This window comes from Spermophilus citellus (assembly GCF_964194105.1).
Source record: "Spermophilus citellus genome assembly, chromosome: 16".
Taxonomy (NCBI): domain Eukaryota; kingdom Metazoa; phylum Chordata; class Mammalia; order Rodentia; family Sciuridae; genus Spermophilus; species Spermophilus citellus.
The window spans coordinates 33,978,023-34,000,225 of NC_138196.1; the positions used below are offsets into that span (position 1 = coordinate 33,978,023).

Below are 22,203 nucleotides of genomic sequence, written 5' to 3' on the forward strand. Positions count from 1 at the left end.
TCTCTTAAACCAGCTCTGAGATTTATTTCAGTATACTTTCTGAAATAAAGAAGAAGGGAACTGTATTACAATTAACTGTGTTACTTTCACATTCTTCTTACACCACAGCTGGTCAGACAGTATTGGACAAAGTAACTCACCGGGGTGGCTTCTTTGAGTACTGGCTCTTCTCTTGTTTTTTCGGGTATGGTGTCCACCCTCTCATTTGGTCTCTAGGTGAAAAGCCATAGAGGAATAGAATAAAGTGGCAGTAAACCAAAGAACAGTGACTTAAGGAAAAAAAAAAATCAACTAAATTGTTTTTTGTTGTTTAATTCTATCAGATTTCAGGGAAAAAAGGGGAACTCTGAAATTGCTCATAAAATGTAACCTGGAACTTTTCTGGGCAGCAATTTGGTAATAAATGTGAAAATCCTTAAACTTTTAAGTCTCTGAACCAGCAAATCTATTTCTAAAAATGTATATTGAAAAAGTACCGAAAGGTGCAAAAAATATATGAGTAGGTATATAAATAGGTGCATATTGTAAGAGCAACATAACAGAAACAATGTAAATGTTTGAAAATGTAGAATTAAATAAATTACAGTATAGATTAAGAGAATATCAATATATTTTAAATAACATTAACTATGTTATTTGAAAACAGTAAATTGCAAAGTAGTCTGAATATAATAATTCTAATCTTGAAAAAATAATCTTTTTATCTACACAGAAAAAAGACTCAAAGGATATAAATGGTTACTACCAGGTAATAAAATATTTGGAGGATGCTTTCAATATTTGTTAAATTGCTTCTAATAAACATCACATTACTTTTCTAATCATAAGCCCCACAAATGTTATTTAAAAATGAATTTCTATGAGGCAACTTGGAAATGGGTATAAAAACTCAAAATATGTATACTCTTCAATTTAGCAATTACATTTTAAAAACTTAATTACAGAAACAAAGTAAGAAAATCTTACCAGAGGAATGCTAACTACAATATTATTTCATGCCAGTGATCTATACATCTAGCAACATCTTCCATTCTTCTATTTTAAAATTGCTTATATGTTTTGAAAATATTTCATACAATGTATACCCAATTGCTAACAGTAATTATCTTTTGAGAATGAGATTAGGGAAATAATGAAGAAGGCTCTTTCAAACTTTTTATCATCTACATTTTCTGTAAAAAGCAAACTATTTCTGCAATTTAAAATATTTTTGGTCTCTCATTTGTCAGAGAATAGAATTCAGATAGCTCAAGAAGAGGGCATAAAGTAAATGGATGAAACTGGAGAATAGTATGCTAAGTGAAATAAGCCAATCCCCAAAAAACAAAGGCTGAATATTCTCTCTGATATGAGGATGCTAACACAAATAAGGGGGACAGGTAGGGAAGAATAGAAATCCTATAGATTAGACAAAGGGGAATGAAGGAAAGGGAGGGGGAATAGGGAATACAGTAGAATAGGAAAGACAGTAGAATGAATTGAACATTATTTTCTTATGTTCACACATGAATATACAACCAACTCCACATCATGTATAACCACAAGAATGGTAAGTTATATTCCATGTATATATGTCAAAATACATTCTACTGTCATGTATAACTAAAAAGAATAAAAAATAAAAATAAATAAATTGGCAATCTCAGTGACATGTACACAAGTTTAAAAAAAAGAAGAGGGCAGATATATTAAATAAGGTCTTAATTCCACTAAAAGAACATAGTTACTTCTACTTATAATTTTCATTCTCAATTATTTCAAGACATTTAAGGCACTGTTGTAAAAGCAAAGGTTTATTAAGTAAAAGAAGTACAAAAAGGTTTTTAACTGTTAGGACAATGGTATTTTATGAATGTTGGGCTAAAATCCCAAACCGCAAGTATCAATATTCACTCAAAAGTGCAGATGAAGCTCTAGTAACAGTATTAGAATCCAGGCCTCTAAATTGTTAGAAACAAACAGATGTGGTGTTGACCTCAAGAAACTTACAGATACATTGGAAAGACAGAAATTAAACAAACAGAAACACAGACATTCACTTAGTTTGTATGTGGTGCTGAGGATTGAACCCGGGCCGCACGCATACCAGGCCAGCGCGCTACCGCTTGAGCCACATCCCCAGACCACGCAGACATTCACTTAGGAAGTAAGAGCTATTTAGAGAGAGAATGGTGTGTGTGTGTGTGTAGATCAGGAAAGACCTTTCTACTAAAGTTGCAATCTGAAAATCAAAGGAGGAATTAGTTTAGTCAAAAACTGGGGAAAGAACACTGGAGGAAAAAGGAGTAATGTATAAGGTACCTAAAATTAAGAAGGTCACAACTAATGACCTAATTGCCAGAGGAAGAGAGAGCTTGCAAAGAGTGGAGAGGCAGATTAGAATATAAGGTCTTTGTAAACCATAGTAAAGTGTTTGGATTCTATCTTAAGTGCAATGAAAAGCCATTCAAGAGATGTAGGTAGATGAATAACAAATACCAATTTATGTTTTAAAAAGATCCTGCCATGCATGCCTATAATCTCATCTACTTTGGAGGCTGGGGCAAGAGGATTACAAGTTTGAGACCAGCCCAGACAACTTAATACAACCTCATCTCGAAATAAAAAATAAAAAGGGTTGGGGACTCAGTGGCAGAGCACCCCAGGGTTCAATTTCCAGTACTGCCCTAAATAAAAATAAACAAAAGATCCTGTTGGCTGTTAGGTAGTGAGTATTTTGGAAGAAAGAGGGAAAGCAGAATGTTTAATTAGGGGTCCTTGCAGTCTTCCAGGTTAAAAAGATAGTGGCAATTGGCTGAGAGGCACAAAATTAGCTATGTCGGTTACTTTCATAGTGGTACCATAAATATCTATTGAGAGTTGCTCATTGAGTAAAGAAAGAAAAATATGTTCAAATGGAAAAAAAATTTTTTTGATCACTAGTGTATAATGTGTATAATAGTGTATAATAGTTTAGAACTACTGCCCATGTTCACATAGGTTTATTCAATAGCTTCATTTAAGGCTCCTCATTCCAACCAAGCTACAGCAGGAAGACAGGGCAACCTGAAGAACAGGTAACTGTGAAAATGAGGCTCCCTCCACCACACATTGAATCTTCTTGAGGTCTAAAGGGAAGGGTCTCTAGGCCTCATTTTAAGGGCAAATAGATAAGAAGTGACTAATCTTTATCATACAACAGAAGACTATCATGGCAAGAACTGATCTGAAAACCATTAACATTTTTTTCCTTTCTGGATTAATGACAGAATTTCCTTCAAAATCTTCTTATTCAAATGCATTATCTTTTTTGTTTTATGGGTTTGTTCCAGATTGTTGGTGCTTCATTCAGATCGATTTGAAATGCTGTCAAAATCACTTTCAAAGAACTGAAACTTTCATAGTCATTTTTAAAAGAAAGGTGACAAGAGAAAGAAAACCCAATAAGATTTACTCTAAGTTTTCTTATATAAACAAGAGAGGGAAAAGAAGTCAAATAAAGACGGTGCAAGATAGAGTAAACATGCATAAAATGGGGGCTGGGGTTGTGGCTCAGGGGTAGAGTGCTTGCTTAGCATGTGTGAGAAACACTGGGTTCAATTCTCAGCACCACATAAAAATAAATAACATGACGGTACTGTGTCCACCTACAACTAAAAATATTTTTTAAAATAGCATAAGATGTGATAATGCATTTGCAAAACAAATATCCAGTAGGTATTTGGAGATCTTTGGGGCCCAAAGGAAGATTAAGATAAACCAAGTATAGCAGAGGGTCACAGACCCAAGAAGAGAAGCTTTTATGAAGAAATGGACAATGGAAGTCAAATCCTGAGTAAAAATAATAACAATAAAAATAATGACTCAGAAAAATGCCAAAAGATAAAATAGTTCTGAATCTATTACAGCTGTTAAAAAGATAAGGGAGGTTTAAATAAAGTGAATGTTAGGAAGAGAAATCATCAGAGAAAATGATGACTGTGAATTAGCTCTTCTTTTTTTAAAATATTTTATTTTTTAGTTGTAGATGGACACAATATCTTTATTTTATTTTTATGTGGTACTTAGGATAGAACCCAGGGCCTCTCACATGCTAGGCGAGCGCTCTGCTGCTGAGCTACAACCCCACCCCAAATTAGCTCTTCTTTATGTTCAATTCGTATTAATTTTATTTGTATTTTTAAAATTTTTTGTAGTTATAGATGGACAACATGCCTTTATTTTTATTTTATTTTTATGTGCTGCTGAGGACTGAACCCAGTGCCTCACACATGCGAGGCAAGCACTCTGCCACTGAGCTATAGCCCCAGCCCTATTTGTATTAATTTTAAATTTACAAGTTTATGTGTATACATGACTTTAAAAATATATTTATTTATTCCACATGGAAAGACCTATTGTCCAGAAAAGAATTACAGTAAAGTTTCTTACTACCTCTCTTTTTTTTTGGTGGGGCTGGGGACTAGACTAAGGGCCTCACACATACTAAAAAAGCACCCTCCCACTTAGCTACATCTCTATTCCTTTTTACTTTAAAGTTTTTTTGGTAATGGGGATTGAACCCAGGGATACTGAGCCATATCCCCAGCACTTTTTATTTGTTTGTTTTGAGACAGGGTCTCACTAAGTTGCTGAGGCTGGCCTCAAACTAGTGATCCTCCTGCCTCAGCCTCCCAAGTCAATGAGATTACAGCATGTGCCACTGTGTCCGGCTACTTTATTTTTATTTTTGAGAAAAGGTCTTGCTAAGTTGCTGAGGCTGGCCTTGAACTTTCAATTTTTTTTTGCCTCAGCCACCTAAATTGCTGGGATAACATGTGCCACTGAGCCCGGCTAAAGACTGTTAAACAGGAAAAAATTATATTAAGAGAGTAGCTATAATAAATTACATTATCCTAAATATTCCTTTTAAAAATTTCTGGTTTGGTAATTGTATTAAAACCTAAAACCCAGAAATTTGGGAGGCTGAGGCAAGAAAGATCACAAGTTCAAGGCCAGACCAGGTAATTTAGCAATACCCTGTTTCAAAGAGTGCTCCCTGGTTCCATCCCCAGTATCGCTAAAACAAAATAAAACATTCATTAAAATCACTAAAATGGGGGCTGGAGTTGTGGCTCAGTGGTAAGAGCACTTGCCTAGCATGTGTGAGGCCCTGGGTTCGATTCTCAGCACCACATATAAATAAATGAATCCAATAAAGGTCCATCAACATCTAAAAAATATTTTTAAAAAATCACTAAAATGCATCAAATTTGGCAGAATTTTAAGCTCTCCTACATAATTTTCAAGAATACTAAACAAAATCATATTCCCCAGAAAGAACAGAAAACTAACATCAACATTCAAATTGGAAAAAATTTTTGAGGCAATGAATTGTGCATTTTTCTTTAACTTTATGAATACCAAGATTCATAATGTTAAAAGCAAAAAATGTGGAATTGGGTGTGGTAGTGCATCCCAATAATCCCAGTGACTGGGAGACTGAGACAGGAGGATTGCCAGTTCAGGCCAGCCTGGGCAACTTAATACTTGCATTTGCCATCATGTATAACAGATTAGAATAAATAAATAATTTTTTTAAACGGGAGAAGGAAAAGGGGAGGAGGAGGAAAGAAGGAGAGTTAGGGAAATGTGGCTTAGTATTAGAGAGTCCCTGGGTATAATCCCCAGTACCACAAAAATAAATAAATAAATAAATAAATAAATAAATAAATATGTTAATAAACAAAAGCAAAGAACATGTCCAAAAGGAACATTTTGTATGTAAATACTTTCTACAAACTTTGAGGCCTAATACTCTGAAGATAGTGAAATGAGCCTCTAACTTAGTGTTAATGAGACTGATCCAACCACAGACTTGGAAATGGCAAGCTAAGAGTTAATGAGACTGGTCTTGGTGGATAAGACCACTGAAGTGTTAAGGAGACCAATGAATGTTTGAATAGGGCCTACACTCAAATGCCTGAGGCATTACACCTGCCAAGGAGAAGAAGTGCAGAAACATCTCCACATGTTTCTAATTTGGTGGGAGGAAAAACAGCCAAAGCAGATTTTTAAAATATACAATTTCAGTTGTGATCTCAGGTCTCCCGCTGCCTAGATATTTGGACACATTTTCATTGTTGAGAAGACATACTTAAGGTTGTTCCAAGTAATAGCTGCCCAAGCAGCTCAGAACTGGGAGGAAATATGTACACATCAAGTACTGAGAAAAAAAGTTGTGTGTTAAATTTTTAAAAAATATTTTTTAGTTGTAGATGAACACAATCTTTATTTAATTTATTTATTTTTATGTGGTGCTGACAATTGAACCCAGTGCCTGACTGACTGAGGCAAGTGCTCAACCACTGAGCTACAACTGGAGCTCCTGTGGGTTAAATTTTCAAGTGTATCATTTTGATTACTAAAAAAAGAACCTATTAGTAGACTTTTAGGGAACAACATCAACCAGAAAGAAAAGATTATGTTGCATACATGTATAAATATGTAACAACAAATCCCACTAACATATATAATTATAATCCACCAACAAAAATAATTTTTGAAAAGAAGGAAGGAAGGAAGACAGACAAGAAAAAGCAAATCCAGCTCCAGGACAATTATTTCAGGCTTTTTCTCCAGGCCTACAGTTCTAAGTAGGTTTTGCTTCTCTGAAGCATCTAGGAGGAGCTGTCCAGTGGAATCAGCAGATGCTTCTCTGAGCTTCCCTTTACTTCTAAGCCCCCTATATTGCTTAAAACAAGTACTAGGTCCTCCAGGGACAAACTAGGAAGCATAAGGGAATCAAAAAACACAACAACTGTCCTGGGGAAGGAGTATAGATGTTCATATTAAGGATGCCAAATTTTAAAACACACAAAGTTACAAAGCAGATTAATCTTTGCTCAGCTTTAGTCACCTACTTAGTTTAGCAAAAGCAGAACACAAGATAAGCAAGAGCCTTGGGAGCTCTGGCTTTAAAGTTCTACGGTCGGATGAAGGACAACTTTTATGGTACCTACTTCTTAAGCTTACAATTGCCCCCATGTGTGATAAAATTTCAATTAATCAAAATTGGATCTTTAATTTTTTTAAAGGAGGGAAGGAAAGAGGAAAAAAGAGGGAAGGAAGAGGCAGAAGATAGCACAAAGAAAGGGGGGTAAAAGAGAAGATAAAAAAAACTTTGAATTTCCCCCCAAAATTCCATGTTCGGGCAATGGTTTTAGTAATATTGAGTGCAATCAATACCATTTTCTACCTCTATATCTTGGGTCAAATTGATGTTGCTTTACTCCAAGATATTTTAAGACCCTAAATAATTAAATATTAAATTGTGCTCAGCAGGATTTTACTAAAACTCTTAAATTGTATCTAAACATTCTAATCCATAGATACCACAGTTAAATGAAGGTTTAAGTGATATAAAGAGCTAGGCATAGCAGATATCCAACAAGACTAAACTGATTTTAGAATCTGACTGTAAAGTGACTACTAGAACCATCACTGTACTGAATTTTTCCTGGATTCTAATAAAGCAGAAAATAGTTATGAAAAGAACAGACTATTTTATCTTGCCTCTGTAGGTTCCAGCCCTTTTTCTATTTTGAGATATATTTTTTTAACTAACTTTATCAATAAAGGCAAAAAGTCTAACCTAATAAATAAAATTGGTTGGTCCCCTATTTGCCAGATTCTCTAGAGCAAAACCAAGACAAGGCAGCAAGACAGTCTCCAGGCAATAATCAAATCCAGGATTCATGCATTTTGTGATGTCCTGAAGCCACAGTGCATCACATGTCTCTTCACTGCAGATCTAGGTAAGAATTGCTGCTGTGAACATGTCCTGGGGAAGGAGTATAGATGTTCATATTAAGGATGCCAAATTTTAAAGCACACAAAGTTACAAAGCAGAGGGCACAAGTTGACTTTTCTCCTTCCATGTATTCATTTACTCAATATGCAGTCAATAAAAGACATGAGTTAGGTTCAGTAGTAGGTATCTGGTAAATGACAAAAGAACCCAACAGGCATTTCAGAAATTATGTTTCAAAGTCTTTCATCTTAGAGATGCAGAACTCTTTACCTCATTACCTAGTTTTATTTTCTTTATTTGACACTTTCGAAACTTATGGAGCTATGTATATGTGGACTTACGTATTTTCCAGCTCCTCCCACTGTAATATAAGCACCCTGAGAACAGGCATCTCTGTTTTTCACTCACTACTATATCTTCAATTCTCAGAATGGGGCCTAGCAGACAGTCAATCAATGTGTTCAATGAATAAGTAAGAAAATGAGAAAACATTTTGAAATGACACACTTGGGCTTCTGATAGAACCACTGTGACCTTTACTCCAGAAAAAGATCACATTTCAGTTGTACAAAGAAAAGATCAGTTTGTAAGAAAACAAACTTAACTTGCTCAGGTATATCAAATATAAAAAATAACGGACACAAAAATAAACATTAGTTTCTTTGCAAATCAATGTCTAGGAAATATCTATAATTCATATCATGAACTCTTCATTCAAGTTAAAATTAATTAGCTACATACTTTCTAATATTATATCATTGCTATGAAACTTCAAATATTAAAAAATTCGACAACATGCATCTTAAGTTATCCATGAAGGATGTTTTATAAATAATATTCAACCTGAAGTTTTAACCAATATATATCAATACAAACTCTGATTTTTTTGGGGTGGGGAGGGCACCAGGAATTGAACTCAGGAGCACTCGACCACTGGGCCATATCCTCAGCCCTATTTTGTATTTTATTTAGAGACAGGGTTCTCAATGAGTTGCTTAGCTCCTGGCTTTTGCTGAGGCTGGCTTTAAACTCGCCATCTTCCTGCCTCAGCCTCCCGAGCTGCTGGGATTACAGGTATAGGCCACCACCCCTGGCTCCATGAACAGATTTCAATAAAAAGAATTCTATTATATTAGCTTATTTTGTAGCAAACACATTAGCAATGAGTGTTAAATACAAGTTGTATCAGCAAAAGTTGGTCCAAAATAAATGAAAAATGTGTTTCTCGTAAACTTTCCTTTTCATCTTCAAAAACCAGGAGTTTACTATAAGCAAGTAAAAATAATTGAGGCTTCTAAGATAAAGAAACATAAACAAAATTCTTGGTGTCTATGCTTTTAAAATATTTCTTTAATGAAAGCCATTTTGTGTGTGTGTGTGTGTGTGTGTGTGTGTGTGTGTGTGTGTGGTGCTGGGGATTGAACTCAGGGCCTTGTGCATGCCAACTGAGCTATATCCCCAGCCCCCATTCATTTTTTTTCAACAAATATTTATTAGCATCTATTATAACATCCCAAGTACCTTGCTGGGGATTTCAGAGAAGTTACCAGAGATGTTCAAATTTGAAGAGATTCAAACTAAAAAGATGTCTTTGATTTCCAGTACATGTGAAAGATTACAAAAATTTTCAAAAAGATGTTTCAACTTACATTTTGTTCCTCTGGTTCTAATTTGGGGATTTTGTGTGACTTGCGTTCCTCAGATCTAGATGAGTCATGCTTGTTGCTCTTTTTCCTCTTTTCTTTTCTGCTTTCATGCTTTGACTTTGTGTGCTCGCTCGCCTGTACTTCATTTAAAAGGTCTCCACAAAGGGAAGACTCAAACAATTCCCTGCCATTCTGGATAGTTTTGGTTATTTTTAGTTTAATTTCAGGTGAGCCAGTCTTCTTTGGAATCACAGTTTGTGGTACCGAGGGAGGAGGTGGTAGCTGTGGAGGGGAAGGTTTATCCAGAATTTCATGTGGTCTTGTGTTTGGAATTTCTGAATGATAATAGTCAGTAGGGCTAAAGTTTCTAACTGCACCAAAGCCATTGGCTGACCCATTGGGATACTGATTATATGACTGGTATTTGGTTTGAGGTTCATACATGCTGATTGATGGTGGGTAGCCATTTGTGAGTGGAGGAAGGTCTTCTGTTGTAGGTGGATACTGAAAGCCTTGCTGCAAGGTAGCTTCATACGGTGTCTGGCCACCATCTTCAACAATGTCGCTGTTGTTATCAAAGGCATCCTCCTGGCGGATGTTGGCGGAGTCAATGAGTTGAGGTGGTTGCTGAATTGTGTTTCCCATGATCCCTTGCATGAAAGAGAAAGAGAAATCCATTGTTCTGCTCCAGCATCCTTAACTTTCCCTTTCTCTCATCGGGCCTGAAGTTATAAAAGAAGGGATTAAAATGTGTTAGTATCCTCATAGGCAGGAGGCTAATCAATTGAGAAAGGTTTAAACCCAATGTTTCAAACCTAATTTTCATATCCAGATGTGAATAGACAGATAGATGATATAAGTCTCACACAGATCAAATTTTATCTTAAATGTTTGTCTATTTAAAACTCCTGGTCTGGGGTTGTAGCTCAGTGGTAGAGCACTTGCCTAGTACACGTGAAGCACTGGGTTCAATCCTCAGCACCACATAAAAATAAATGACTAAAATAAAGCTACTGTGTCTACCTAAAACTAAAAAAAAATATATTAAAAAAACAAAAGCAAAACTCCTGATTACCTTCACAACAACTTTGGCAACAAATTTTTACCCTCTCTGCAAACAGGCATTTTTATTTGAGACTTGTTGTCCTAACATTCTTTTCTTTTCCCAAGTTTTAGATTATTAAGTCCCAGTTAAAATTGGTATTTGCCAAACAAGCAGTGTCCTGACACATATAAATAGCTGCCATTCAAGATTTCTTAAAGTTCACTAATGTTTTGTTCAATTTCTGTTATTATAAAAATGAAATCTTATTTCAAATATTTTAAATATAAAAGTAAAAAGACTAATTCCATATCATTCTCACTCTTCTATGCCATAGACAATCACTGTAAACACTTTTGGTGGGTATTCAGCCACATCTTTCTCTATAATATTTACATATAATTTAAAAATAGGCTTACTTAATAACATATCCTAGATGTATTTTATACTGGCATGTATAATTTTCATACATATTTCATCCTTTAAAGGGCTGAATAATAAACAAGTGTGATATCACTATCATGTCTTCAACTGTTTGTGTACTGAAAATCAATTAGTTGCTCATAACAGGCCTATGGAAAACATTCTTAAAACTACATTTTTGTGCCTATATGTATTCCTATAGAACAGATCTGAAATTTTGATAATATACTGCAAAACTCTTCTGTTGGCTATATTATTTCAATTTACACTCATACCAGTAGCATACGAGAATGCCTAATTCTCTACATTCTTGCCATTGTCTAGTTGTTTTTAATAAGTAGTATATATAGCAGTATCATCTGGAGTTACTTTTAGAAAATGAACATGTTAGGGTCCATCTTCTTAAGATTTTGATTCAATAAATCTGGCCGGGGGGCTGGGATTGTGGCTCAGTGGTAGAGTGCTCGCCTAGCTTGTATGAGGCCCTGGGTTCGAACCTCAGCACTACATAAATGTAAAATAAAGATACTGTGTCCACCTAAAAAATAAACTAAAAAATAAATATTAAAAAAAATTCTGGACAAGGAGGCCAAGCATGAGTATTTTAAGACTATATCCCAAACTGGGTGTGCTGGGGCATACCTATAATCCCAGTGACTCAGGAAGCTGAGGCAAGAGGACTGTGAGTTTGAAATCAGACTCAGTAATTAGGGAGGCCCTACCCAATTTAGTGAGACCCTGTCTCAAAAGAAAAAATTAAAAAGAGCTGGGGATGGGGCACAGTGGTTAAGCAAGCATCCCTGGGTTCAATCCCCTAGTGCCAAAGGGAAAAAAATTAAAATAAAAAGACCATATCCCAGCTGATTCTGATGTACATCTTTTGTTGGATACTAGTATTATAATCTTTGCATTTAGCAACTGTATTATATTCTCAAAACTATTGCATCCTTCTTAAAGATATCTAAGGATGCCTATATTATGTAACAATGTTATAATATAGATAAGCATCTGCTATAAGACACCCTACTTGTCATGAAGTATGATAAATCCACATCTCAAGACAGAGGATTCATGGACTGCTCATTTATTACTCTATTATTTTCATCTTTAGAACTCTAAAGCAGGGAGAATAGACAGGTTTTTTACTACTGTATCAACTCTGATGACAGCTGCTTATAATATAGTGATGAAGGAATCTGAGACTACATACCAGGTCAATTCTGTGACTGATTAATGCCACCATATTGGTTCTAGCAAGATTTATTTTTATAATGATAAAGCAACTAATCCATAACAGCAAAGGAAAGAGGGACACACAACCTGACAATACACTTTTGAGGTATATCCATTCAATTTTAAAGCTATTAATTATTTTTCTGTGAGCAAACAAATGATTTTACAGGTTCCAAAATTGCAATAAGAAGGCATACAAGAAAAAAAAAATCAAACTCCTGGAACTGCTCTACATTAAGGAAGAGGCAAAGGGTGAGGAATAGACAGACAGCATTATTTTTTTTTGGCATCTACTATGGTCCAGGTAATTTAGACTTATCTCAACTAACCCTCATAATTACCCATAAGAGAAATATTGCGATTTCTGATTCATAGGTTAAAGAAAGTGACAATTAGAGGGATTAGGGGCTGCTTAAACCACAAAGCATATCTGACTCTAAAGCTCATGATTTTTATCACTGTACCATTTCCACTTCTCCAGCTACCCATCTGAGACAATTCATTTCTTTTGTTCATGCATTTTGTTCCTTGACAACTGACAAAATAACAACTATTCTAATAACCTCCATTAACATTTAAATAGTAGTTTGCAGGTGCTGTGCACCATTTTAAATGCTTTACATACAGTGTAATCCTTCTAACTATCCATCTCTCATTGCAGATGGGGAAGTAGAGGCAGAGATAAGTTAAACAAGTACATATGGCTAGTAATTAACAGAGATAGGCTTCAACTCAGCAGTTTCATTCCAAAGTCTGTGGTCCTAGCTGGCCAGCCTCAGCAACTCAGAGAGGCCCCAAGCAACTCAGCAAGACCCCTGTCTCTAAATAACATACAAAAAGGGCAGGGGATGTGCCTCAATATAATCAAGTGCCCCTGGATTCAAACCCCAGTACTTAAAAAAAAAAAAAAAAATCTCCTGAATTCTAATCTGTGCTCTTTTTCACAATATCTCACTGCCAGAAAGTAATGGACAACCAATGCAGTACTATAAATTTAAGCGTCACACATTCAAAACTGAATATACCATCCTTGTCCTAACTCAACTTCCCTTTCAGACTACCCAAGATTTGTCATTCCTTTGGCCATTTTTATAGCTTCCTAGGCTAGACATCTCAGGCTCCTAAGTAACTGACTCCTCTCTCAGTTAAGTCATAAAACTAGTCTGAGCAAATCTTGCTGTTTCTTCCTTTGAAATCTCTGATTTCTTCTTTTATCTCTATGACCATGTTGAGATCCAGACCAAACAGGCCCTCAAGCACCTTATCCTGAACTATAACAACTGAGTTTCTTTCTTTTCTTTTTTTAATATTTTTTAGTTGTAGATGGACACAATATCTTTATTTTTAATTATTTATTTTTATGTGGTGCTGAAGATTGAACCCAGGGCCTAATGCCTGCGAGGCAAGCACTCTACCAGAGCTACAACCCTAGCCTGACAACTGATTTTCTTTTTCTTTCTTTCTTTTTCTTTTCTTTTTTTTTTTTTAGTGCTGGGGATTGAACCCAGGGCCTTATGCATATGAGGCAAGCTCTCTACCAACTGAGCTATATCCCCAGCTCTCTGACAACTGATTTTCTAAATATTTCTTGCTTCTAACTTTTTCCTGCACAGCAGTGAGAACAACTTCTTGAAACCAAACTTCCATAAATCTGTTCCCATAATAAGAAACTATATAGTTTCATAATATGCCAAATCTCCTCTACACCTTTCAAGGTTTTCCATAACCTGACTTTTTCCTATTGACCCAGACTACATGTTCATGAACCAACTTTTCTGAGCATCTACTGGGTCAAATACCTATAAACTGACACATATGTTATATGTGTTTAATCCTATGAAGCAGACTATTATTCCCATTTTATGGATGAGAAAGAATAGAGCTCAAAAAGACCAAGTGATTTGCCCTTAGTCACACAGCCAACAGAATGAAATGGTAAAACTCAGATCTTTTAACTCCAATACAAGTGTTCTTTATATGACAGCTATCTTAAAAATGTTCCTACTTTGGAAACTACTATTTTTTTCCAGTATGCCCCATACTTATAATACAAATATCTGATTAATTGCTCCTCTAGTATATTAAAATACCCAGTAATAAACACAGTTTTTTTGTTTGTTTTTTTGTGGTGCTGGGGATCAAACCCAGGGCCTTGTACATGCAAGGCAAACACTCTATCAACTGAACTATATATCCCCAGCCCCATGAACTCAGTTAAAAAAAAAAAAAAATGTTTAGTTGTAGATGGACACAATATCTTTATTTTATTTATTTATTTTTTTATGTGGTGCTGAGGATTGAACCCAGTGCCTCATGTGTGCTAGGCAAGCGCTCTACCACTGAGCCACAACCCAGCCCCATGAACTCAGCTTTTGTTCTACCTAAATATGTTCTTTTCTCTTCTCTCAAGAAATAAACACAACATCCATCTATCAGTTGTCCAGGCCAGAAACCTAGGAATCGAGATACATCCCTTTCCCTTGCTCCTACTTTTATCTAATCAATCACCAAGTTGCCTGAATTTTACCTTCCAGTTATCTTACATTTATTTACTTCACTGTCTCTTGATCTCCTCATGATGAAATCTACCTTATTTATTCTAGTTACCTTACCAGTCTCTGTGCTGCTTCTGCCTCGCCATAATCTATTTCCCAACCTAACATCCAGTCACCTGAAAATCCTTCAACAATAGAACAAAGAAAACTAAAACTGCTACACTCAACAATAAAGATGGCTCTCATACATGTCATTTTTTATGAAAGGGGTCAGACATAATAATTCCATTTATAGGATACAATGTTCAAAAACAGGAAAAGTTATAGTATTTGCCTATGGAGAGGGAAAGTGTAAACACTGGGGTGCTGATTATAATCAATCTATTGCTCTAGATGGTGGCTGCCCCGTGTATTATAAAAACATGTTATTCTCATTGTATATGAAAAAAGTTAAAACATTGACCCCTATGGTTATATGGACAACTGCTCTTGCACAAAGGTATCAATGTAATTCAGTGGTATAGGATAGGAATGTCACCAAATGGGTATAGAACAAGTTACTGGAAGTCTGTATGCAAAAAGATGAACCTCAACCCTCACTTTACATTATACACAAAGATAACTACACAGTTAGTTCATAAACCTAAATACTAAAGTCAAAATAAATAGAACTATTAGAATAAAACAGAAAAGAAAACATAACATTGTGCTAGCAAAGGATACAAATGGGACATAAATATGAACAATGAAATAAAAAGATTGGTAGGTAACTTATAGATGTATATATATTTGCAAAACACATCTAACAAAGAGCTAATCTCAGGAATATCTTTATATATGCTTACATTCTAAGACATAGGAATCCACAAAGGGTTTCTGAGTTTAATGACAGTTTAATTATCTGTCACCCCATAGATTACTTACTAATTAGAAATATGTACCATGGAGATATCTGGCAGCCACCATTTTTAACAAGTGACTAAACATGACATTAATGATAATGAAACACCTACCATTACGGGGCTCAGGATGTGGCTCACAGTATCACCTCTGAAATAGTCTTTCCTGTGCTTAAATTGGAATTAAAATGAAGAAACAATGAGGCAAATCCAAAATGTGGATTTCTCATACAACTGGCCTAGGCCCTTGGCGGGGGGGGGGGGGGGGGGAGCTAATATAATAAAAATTGACCAAAAGGTAGAAAGATTATTCTAGGTTGAAAAAGATAACCTAAGACTGCCAAATGGTGTAACCAATCTGAAAAGCAGTATGGATATTCCTTAGAAAACTTGGATTGGAACCACTAACTGACCCAGCTATCCCACTCCTCAGTTTATTCCCAAAAGACTTAAAAACAACATACTATAGTGACACAGCCACATCAATGTTCACAACAGCACAATTCACAACTGCTAAGTTATAGAACTAACCCAGATGCCCTTCAATAGATGAATGGATAAAGAAACTGTGGTATATATACACAATGGGATATTACTCAGCATTAAAGAGAAGTAAATCATGGCATTTGCAGGTAAATGGATGGAGTTGACAAATATTATGCTAAGTGAAATAACCCAATCCCAAAAAAACAAAGGCTGAGTGTTTGTTTTATTTGATAAGTGGATGCTGAACAATAATGGAGGTGGGAGGTAGCATGGGAATAATGGAAGAACTTTGGATAGGGCAAAGGGGAGGGAGGGGATGGGAAGGGGCATGAGGGTAGGAAAGACGGTGGAATGAGATGGATATCATTACCCTAGGTACATGTATGAAGACACGAATGGTGTGACTCCACTTTGTGTACAATCAGAGAAATGAAAAATTGTGTTCCATAAACGCATGAAATAAATGCATTCTGCTGTCATGTATAACAAATTAGAACAAATAAATTAACTAATTAAAAGAAAAGACAACCCAAGGCAATGTATGAACTTTGAATTCCAGATTTAAACACACACATATAGATTTTTTTAAAAAAGGTTTTCTTTTGGAGACAACTAAAACAATCAAAATATGAATATTCTTCAATAATAAAGCTATTAATTTTCAAGAGCATAATAATGTTATTCTGTTTATATAAGAGAATGTCCTTATTCTTAGGATAGCCATACTTAAATATTCAGAGGTAAGGTGTCATGGTACTTACAACTTTAAATGGTTCAGGATAAGAAGTACCTAAGCCTAGAGTAAAGCAAATAAGGAACAATGTTAACATTTGGCTATAATTTTCTTTGACTTTTCTAAAGGTTTATAATTTTTTAAAGTAAAAAGTTGAGAAAAATGGAAACAATTTGGCCATGGTTTGGATAAAATAATGAAAAGGTAATAGGAACCTCCATTAAATACTGGCACCAATTAAGCTAAAGCTCCACTTTGTTATCTTTTCTAAAAAGACATGAATAGTTCCATGCTCTTCAATATTATGCCTCCAATATAAAAATGCGATTTTTCAATAATTATATTTTTAAAAAGTATCTTGTAGGACTACACATTTCTGAAAATAGTGATTTTTATATGTGAGTCTGGCAGCCAACCTTCGAATAGCAGACAAGCTGAATGATACAATGCTTAAGACCTCACAAATTAGGAGGCTCTCTACTGGGCACCATGGTTGGAAGAATAGGCTCATATATCAAAGTCCAACCTCCAAGGCATATTGCTCATGTGACTTTAGGCAACTGAATATCCCTAAACTTTTGTTTCCTTATCCAGAAACTGAATACTTGTAATTGTCTAACCTTTACAGGGTTGTGTAGAAATTAAGAGTTATTCCAGTATACAACCAGAGATATGAAAAATTGTGCTCTATATGTTTAATATGAACTATAATGCATTCTGCTTTCATATATAACAAATTAGAATTTTAAAAAAAAGAATACAGAAACCAATAAAAAAAAAAAGAGTAATTCCAGGGCTGGTAGGGTAGCTTAGTGGTAGAACACTTTCCTAACATGCATGTACACACAGAGACAAGGAAGGAAAGAGTTAATCAATGAACAAAACTGAAAACAGTTCCTAGAGTATACAGCTCAGCACCTGTTGGTTATTATTATTTGGTGCAATGCCAGGACAAAGAACTTTTTAAAAACATGATTTGACCTAAAGGTACTTGCTATCTCTTTACCAAGACCAGATGTTATGAAAAAGACTTAAAGTAGCAGTAAGCAGGGTGAAACAGAAAGTGACCACGAATTAAGTTGTGTTAGCACTATAGTTAGAACAGATATTTGAAGAGGAAAAACAATGCTAGAGAGGCATTAAGGCTGTGAAAGGCTGCCTGGGGAAGTTAAGGGTTTTTCACCCACTGCATTAAAGCCACTAGGTACACACTACTCACCTTTGTTTTTAAATAAATCCCTTATAAAAGATAGTAAGCTTAATTTTTTTATTATTAAACATAAAATTAATGTAATAATATCAATAGTAAGAATACTAATGGGTAACATTTGAGGGCTTACTTTACTAAATTTTTTTTAATTATGTTATTTTACCCCTCAGAAACCATTTTGTGGAAACACTATTAATAGCCCCTTTCTAATGATGAAAAATCAAGGCCACAGTCTCACATCCAATAAATGGAGGCCTCAAACACACACTCTGCTCCACAGCAACAGCTCTTAACAAGTAAACTTAATTCCCCATAATCTCTAATTATTACACAAAAACAAAACTAAAACTTCACTTCACACATCATCACTCCCCTTCTCAGAATCAACAATTTGGTGGGAGATTAAATAACTATACTGGTATACCACTCATTCTAATTTGTACTTCCAAGTAAATGAAGTCACTACATAAACAATTTCTGATAAATTCTTTCTCTGACCAATGTTTCAAAGTTAAGAAGAAAAAGATAAACTCAATGAATATTTTTTTCTTAATTTTGTTGAAGCTGTCTGTAAGGTTTTAAAACAAAAACAAAACCAAAAAAGATTATCATCTAAAGTTCTTATTTATCAACTTATTCATGGGAAGAGTGATAACAGGAAAGTTTTGAGAATCCTTACATCAAATTGCAGATATAGAAAAAATTTTTTAAAAATCATGTTTTAGCTTTCAGGCATGGTGGTACATGCTCGTAAATCCCAGCAGCTTGGGAGACTGAGGCAGAAGGCCCACAAGTTCAAAGCCAGCCTCAGCAAAAGCAAGGGACTAAGCAACTCAGAGAGAACCCTATCTCTAAATAAAATACAAAATAGGTCTGGGGATGGATGTGTGGCTCAGTGGTCGAGTGCCCCCAAGTTCAATCTCTGATACCCACCCCAAAAATCATGTTTTAGGGGGACAGCTTGAGGCTACAAATATCAATTAAGTATTAACAATGTGTGAAAGTATAAATTAAGTTACTGAAACAAATTTTAAAAGTTAACCATTCTCTTTGGTAGAATGTGCATTTATTTGCTGAATTCTACTTTATAGAATTACATGCTATGGGGCTGGGGATGTGGCTCAAGCGGGAGCACGCTCGCCTGGCATGCGTGCAGCCCGGGTTCGATCCTCAGCACCACATACCAACAAAGATGTTGTGTCCGCCGAGAACTAAAAAATAAATATTAAAATTCTCTCTTTAAAAAAAAAAAAGAATTACATGCTATACCATATATGTATGTGTGTGTGTGTGTGTGTGTAAGCTTGGTTTTTTTTCTGTTTGAAATGCCAGTCTCAGTAAGAGAAAACTTTTATTACACTTTGAAATTCCTCACCATGATATCATTACTTAGGTCTTCTGGAATCAGAAGTAGTTCTATGATATTATATAAGTAGACTATTGTTTGCAGACCCACCAACTCCTTAAATATACTCCTAGGTTAATTTGTAAATCTAATTAGCCCTCTTGATCAACCTCTTTCAGTGGCTTCCCACTGCCCAGAAAAAGGCCAAATGCCTTGACTGACACCACATAAGACCCTCAAGCAAGGTCTCTACTTAGCTGTCTACTGTCAAGTCACTTTGTACTCCAATAATGCTAAATTATTAAGAATTAGTATGCAGACATTATTTCACACCTCTGATACCTTTACTAATGTTATCTCCTATTTGTGTTATGCCCCTTTACACTTTTTTATTCCTTGTCTCTCAACCATTTTTTTTTTGAGCTCAGAAAGTCATTTTCAATAGTCACTGAAGCTCTGAGTTAGTCTGAGTAACTTTTTTTCTGTGTTTCTGAGACAGCTTATGCATGCCTCCTAATCCAAAAACACCCACTTACATGAGTTTTCTTAAAAGCAGGAGATAATTTTGCTTTCATATTGTACATGTTCTTAGAATACAAATGAAAGGCTTGGAGGAGGGGCTTTAATCAATCTTTTAAACTGAACTGTTAAACTTAAGTGAGTCATCATGTATAGAGTTGTTGAGGGTCTTTCCACAAAGACTGTAAGAGAATATAAAAGCAGTTACAATCTCCTCAGCTAATATTTTTGGCAGTATTTGACTGACACAAACTGTTTACCTTGACAACACTGGGACTTTGCTTAGTTCTGGACCAAACTGCCATGGAAGGTTTAAATTCCCCAGAGAAGGGCGCAAAGTTAAATGAACTTCCAAGGAGCATGTTAATTCAATCAAAAACCAAAACTATTGTATAAAAACACATCTATATAAAAACCCTGTTCTTATTAATACTGTAGGCCTAAAATTCAAAACACTAAAGCACTCAAAATACAATTTCCCTAGTCATAGTTAACTGAATCAACATGAATGTTAATTTTTGTTTTATAAAGCTCTTCTGGTAAATATATTCTATCCTACTTTTGGTATTTTTACAGCTAGAAAACAAATAGTAGACTATACCATGCTTTCTACAACATAGAGAAAGGGGGCCGTCTTCCTTTTCCAGGACAAACAAGGGATCCAGATGTTTCTTTATGTGAAATGTTGCAGAGAGCATTTCTCAAGGTTTATGATAAATCCAGTCTAAATATGTTTCCATAGTAACAAAAACAGAGCACATGCAGACAGTTTATGATAATGAACCAACTATGCTGGTCCTCAAAAACCTGGGATTTTTACTGTTTGAACATTTTTGTAGCAAAAATATCATTTAAAAAAAGTTTAAGACACATAATGTTGAAAAATTAGAGGATTATTTTGTTTTAAAGACAAAAAATTGAAATGTAGTACCTAAAGGCAAGCTATGCATTATTTGATGTGTAAAGAGAAAGCTACTGAATATATTCAAATGCTGATTTCTAACCCAATGATAATGTTGAAAATTATTCAAATTGTTCCTGTATTTGAAACAATTTAATACATATACATACACCTCCCTCCAAAAATTCTTGAGACTATGACTCACAATTGATAGAATATGAAGCTCTTTAGAAGGAAAATAAATGTTTATTTTAGTATTTTTCCTCGAATGTATACCAACAAGAAAATGAGGGAGAGCTAATTTTTAAAAATATGGGACACTATTTTCACAGTACATGGTTTTGTTAGTAAAACTATAATCTCTATAAATAAACTTGAAAAAAACATGCTTAACTTACAGAAAGAATGCTACAATCCCCTAGTGCCAGGGTTTGAAAAGATACTTCATTCTTTTTGGTTCTGTGTTCTATTCATATTCCATTCTAAATATATGGTCCTTGGACTCTTTAAATTCTGTATTCCCCATTTTGGCTTTCATAATTTAAAATTTTATTTTCAGTAATGTAACAAATGTGCATTGTTTTAAAATAATAGAGATAAGTTATTTTGCTTTATTATATCTATCTTAAAACTGCAACAAACTCATCCTTAGAAGTAGAAGTTTGTTTGCTTATTGTGCAGTACTGAGGATTAAACTCAGGGTGCTCTACAACTGAGCTATATTCCCAACCCTTTTTAATTTTTTTTTTTTTTTTGAAATAAGGTCTGACTAAGTTGTTGAAGCTAGCCTTGAAGTTGCAATCCTCCTGCCTCAGTCTCCTGAGTAACTGGGATTACAGACATTGCCACCATGCCCAGCTGAAATACACGTTTTTAAAAAAATATTTATTTTTTTAAGATTTTTTTTGGTGGACACAATATCTTTATTTTACATTTATGTGGTGCTGAGGATCGAACCCAGTGCCTCGTGCATGCTAAGCAAGCACTCTACCACTGAGCCACAACCCAGCCCGAAATACACATTTTTAAAACTCAACAAAATCCAGTAGCTACTAAATATGCAGAAGCAAAAGTCAATTTCTACCCTCTCACTAATAATATTCTTTCTTTACAAGTCATGGGTTATTTTTTTTAAATACATTTTTTTTAGTTGTAGATGGATATGAAACCTTTATTTATTTTATTTTAATGTGGTACTGAGGATCAAACCCAGGGCCCCAAATGTGCTAGGTGAGTGCTCTACCACTGAGCCACAACCCCAGCCCCTACGGGTTTTTTTTAACCATAGTTTAACCTCACCCTCCACCCCACCTCAAAAAAGATGAGTGTTGGGGACTATGTGGGGGGGGGGGGAAATGAACCAACCAACCACCTGCTTCTAAGAATCAGACCACACTTCTACAACTCCAAAAAGGAAATGAGTAACGATGTTTACCTTACATTCATTAAAAGTAACTAGAATTGATAACATCTAATCTAGCTCCTTATTATAGATAAATA

At 35.0% G+C, this 22,203-nt stretch overlaps 1 protein-coding gene across 5 annotated transcripts in view; it reads right to left on the reverse strand.

The window, feature by feature from the left end:
- Nucleotides 1-22,203, reverse strand: part of NSD3 (nuclear receptor binding SET domain protein 3) — a 108,585-nt gene that overhangs the window by 63,295 nt on the left and 23,087 nt on the right. For all 5 annotated transcript variants that reach the window (XM_081269512.1, XM_081269514.1, XM_081269513.1 and 2 more), the window contains exons 2-3: nt 9,421-10,139; nt 141-212 (exon numbers count right to left, since the gene is read on the reverse strand). In XM_081269512.1, coding sequence (XP_081125638.1) covers nt 141-212; nt 9,421-10,095 — 747 coding nt within the window. In that variant the 5' untranslated portion in view covers nt 10,096-10,139. The remainder of the gene's footprint in view (nt 1-140; nt 213-9,420; nt 10,140-22,203) is intronic.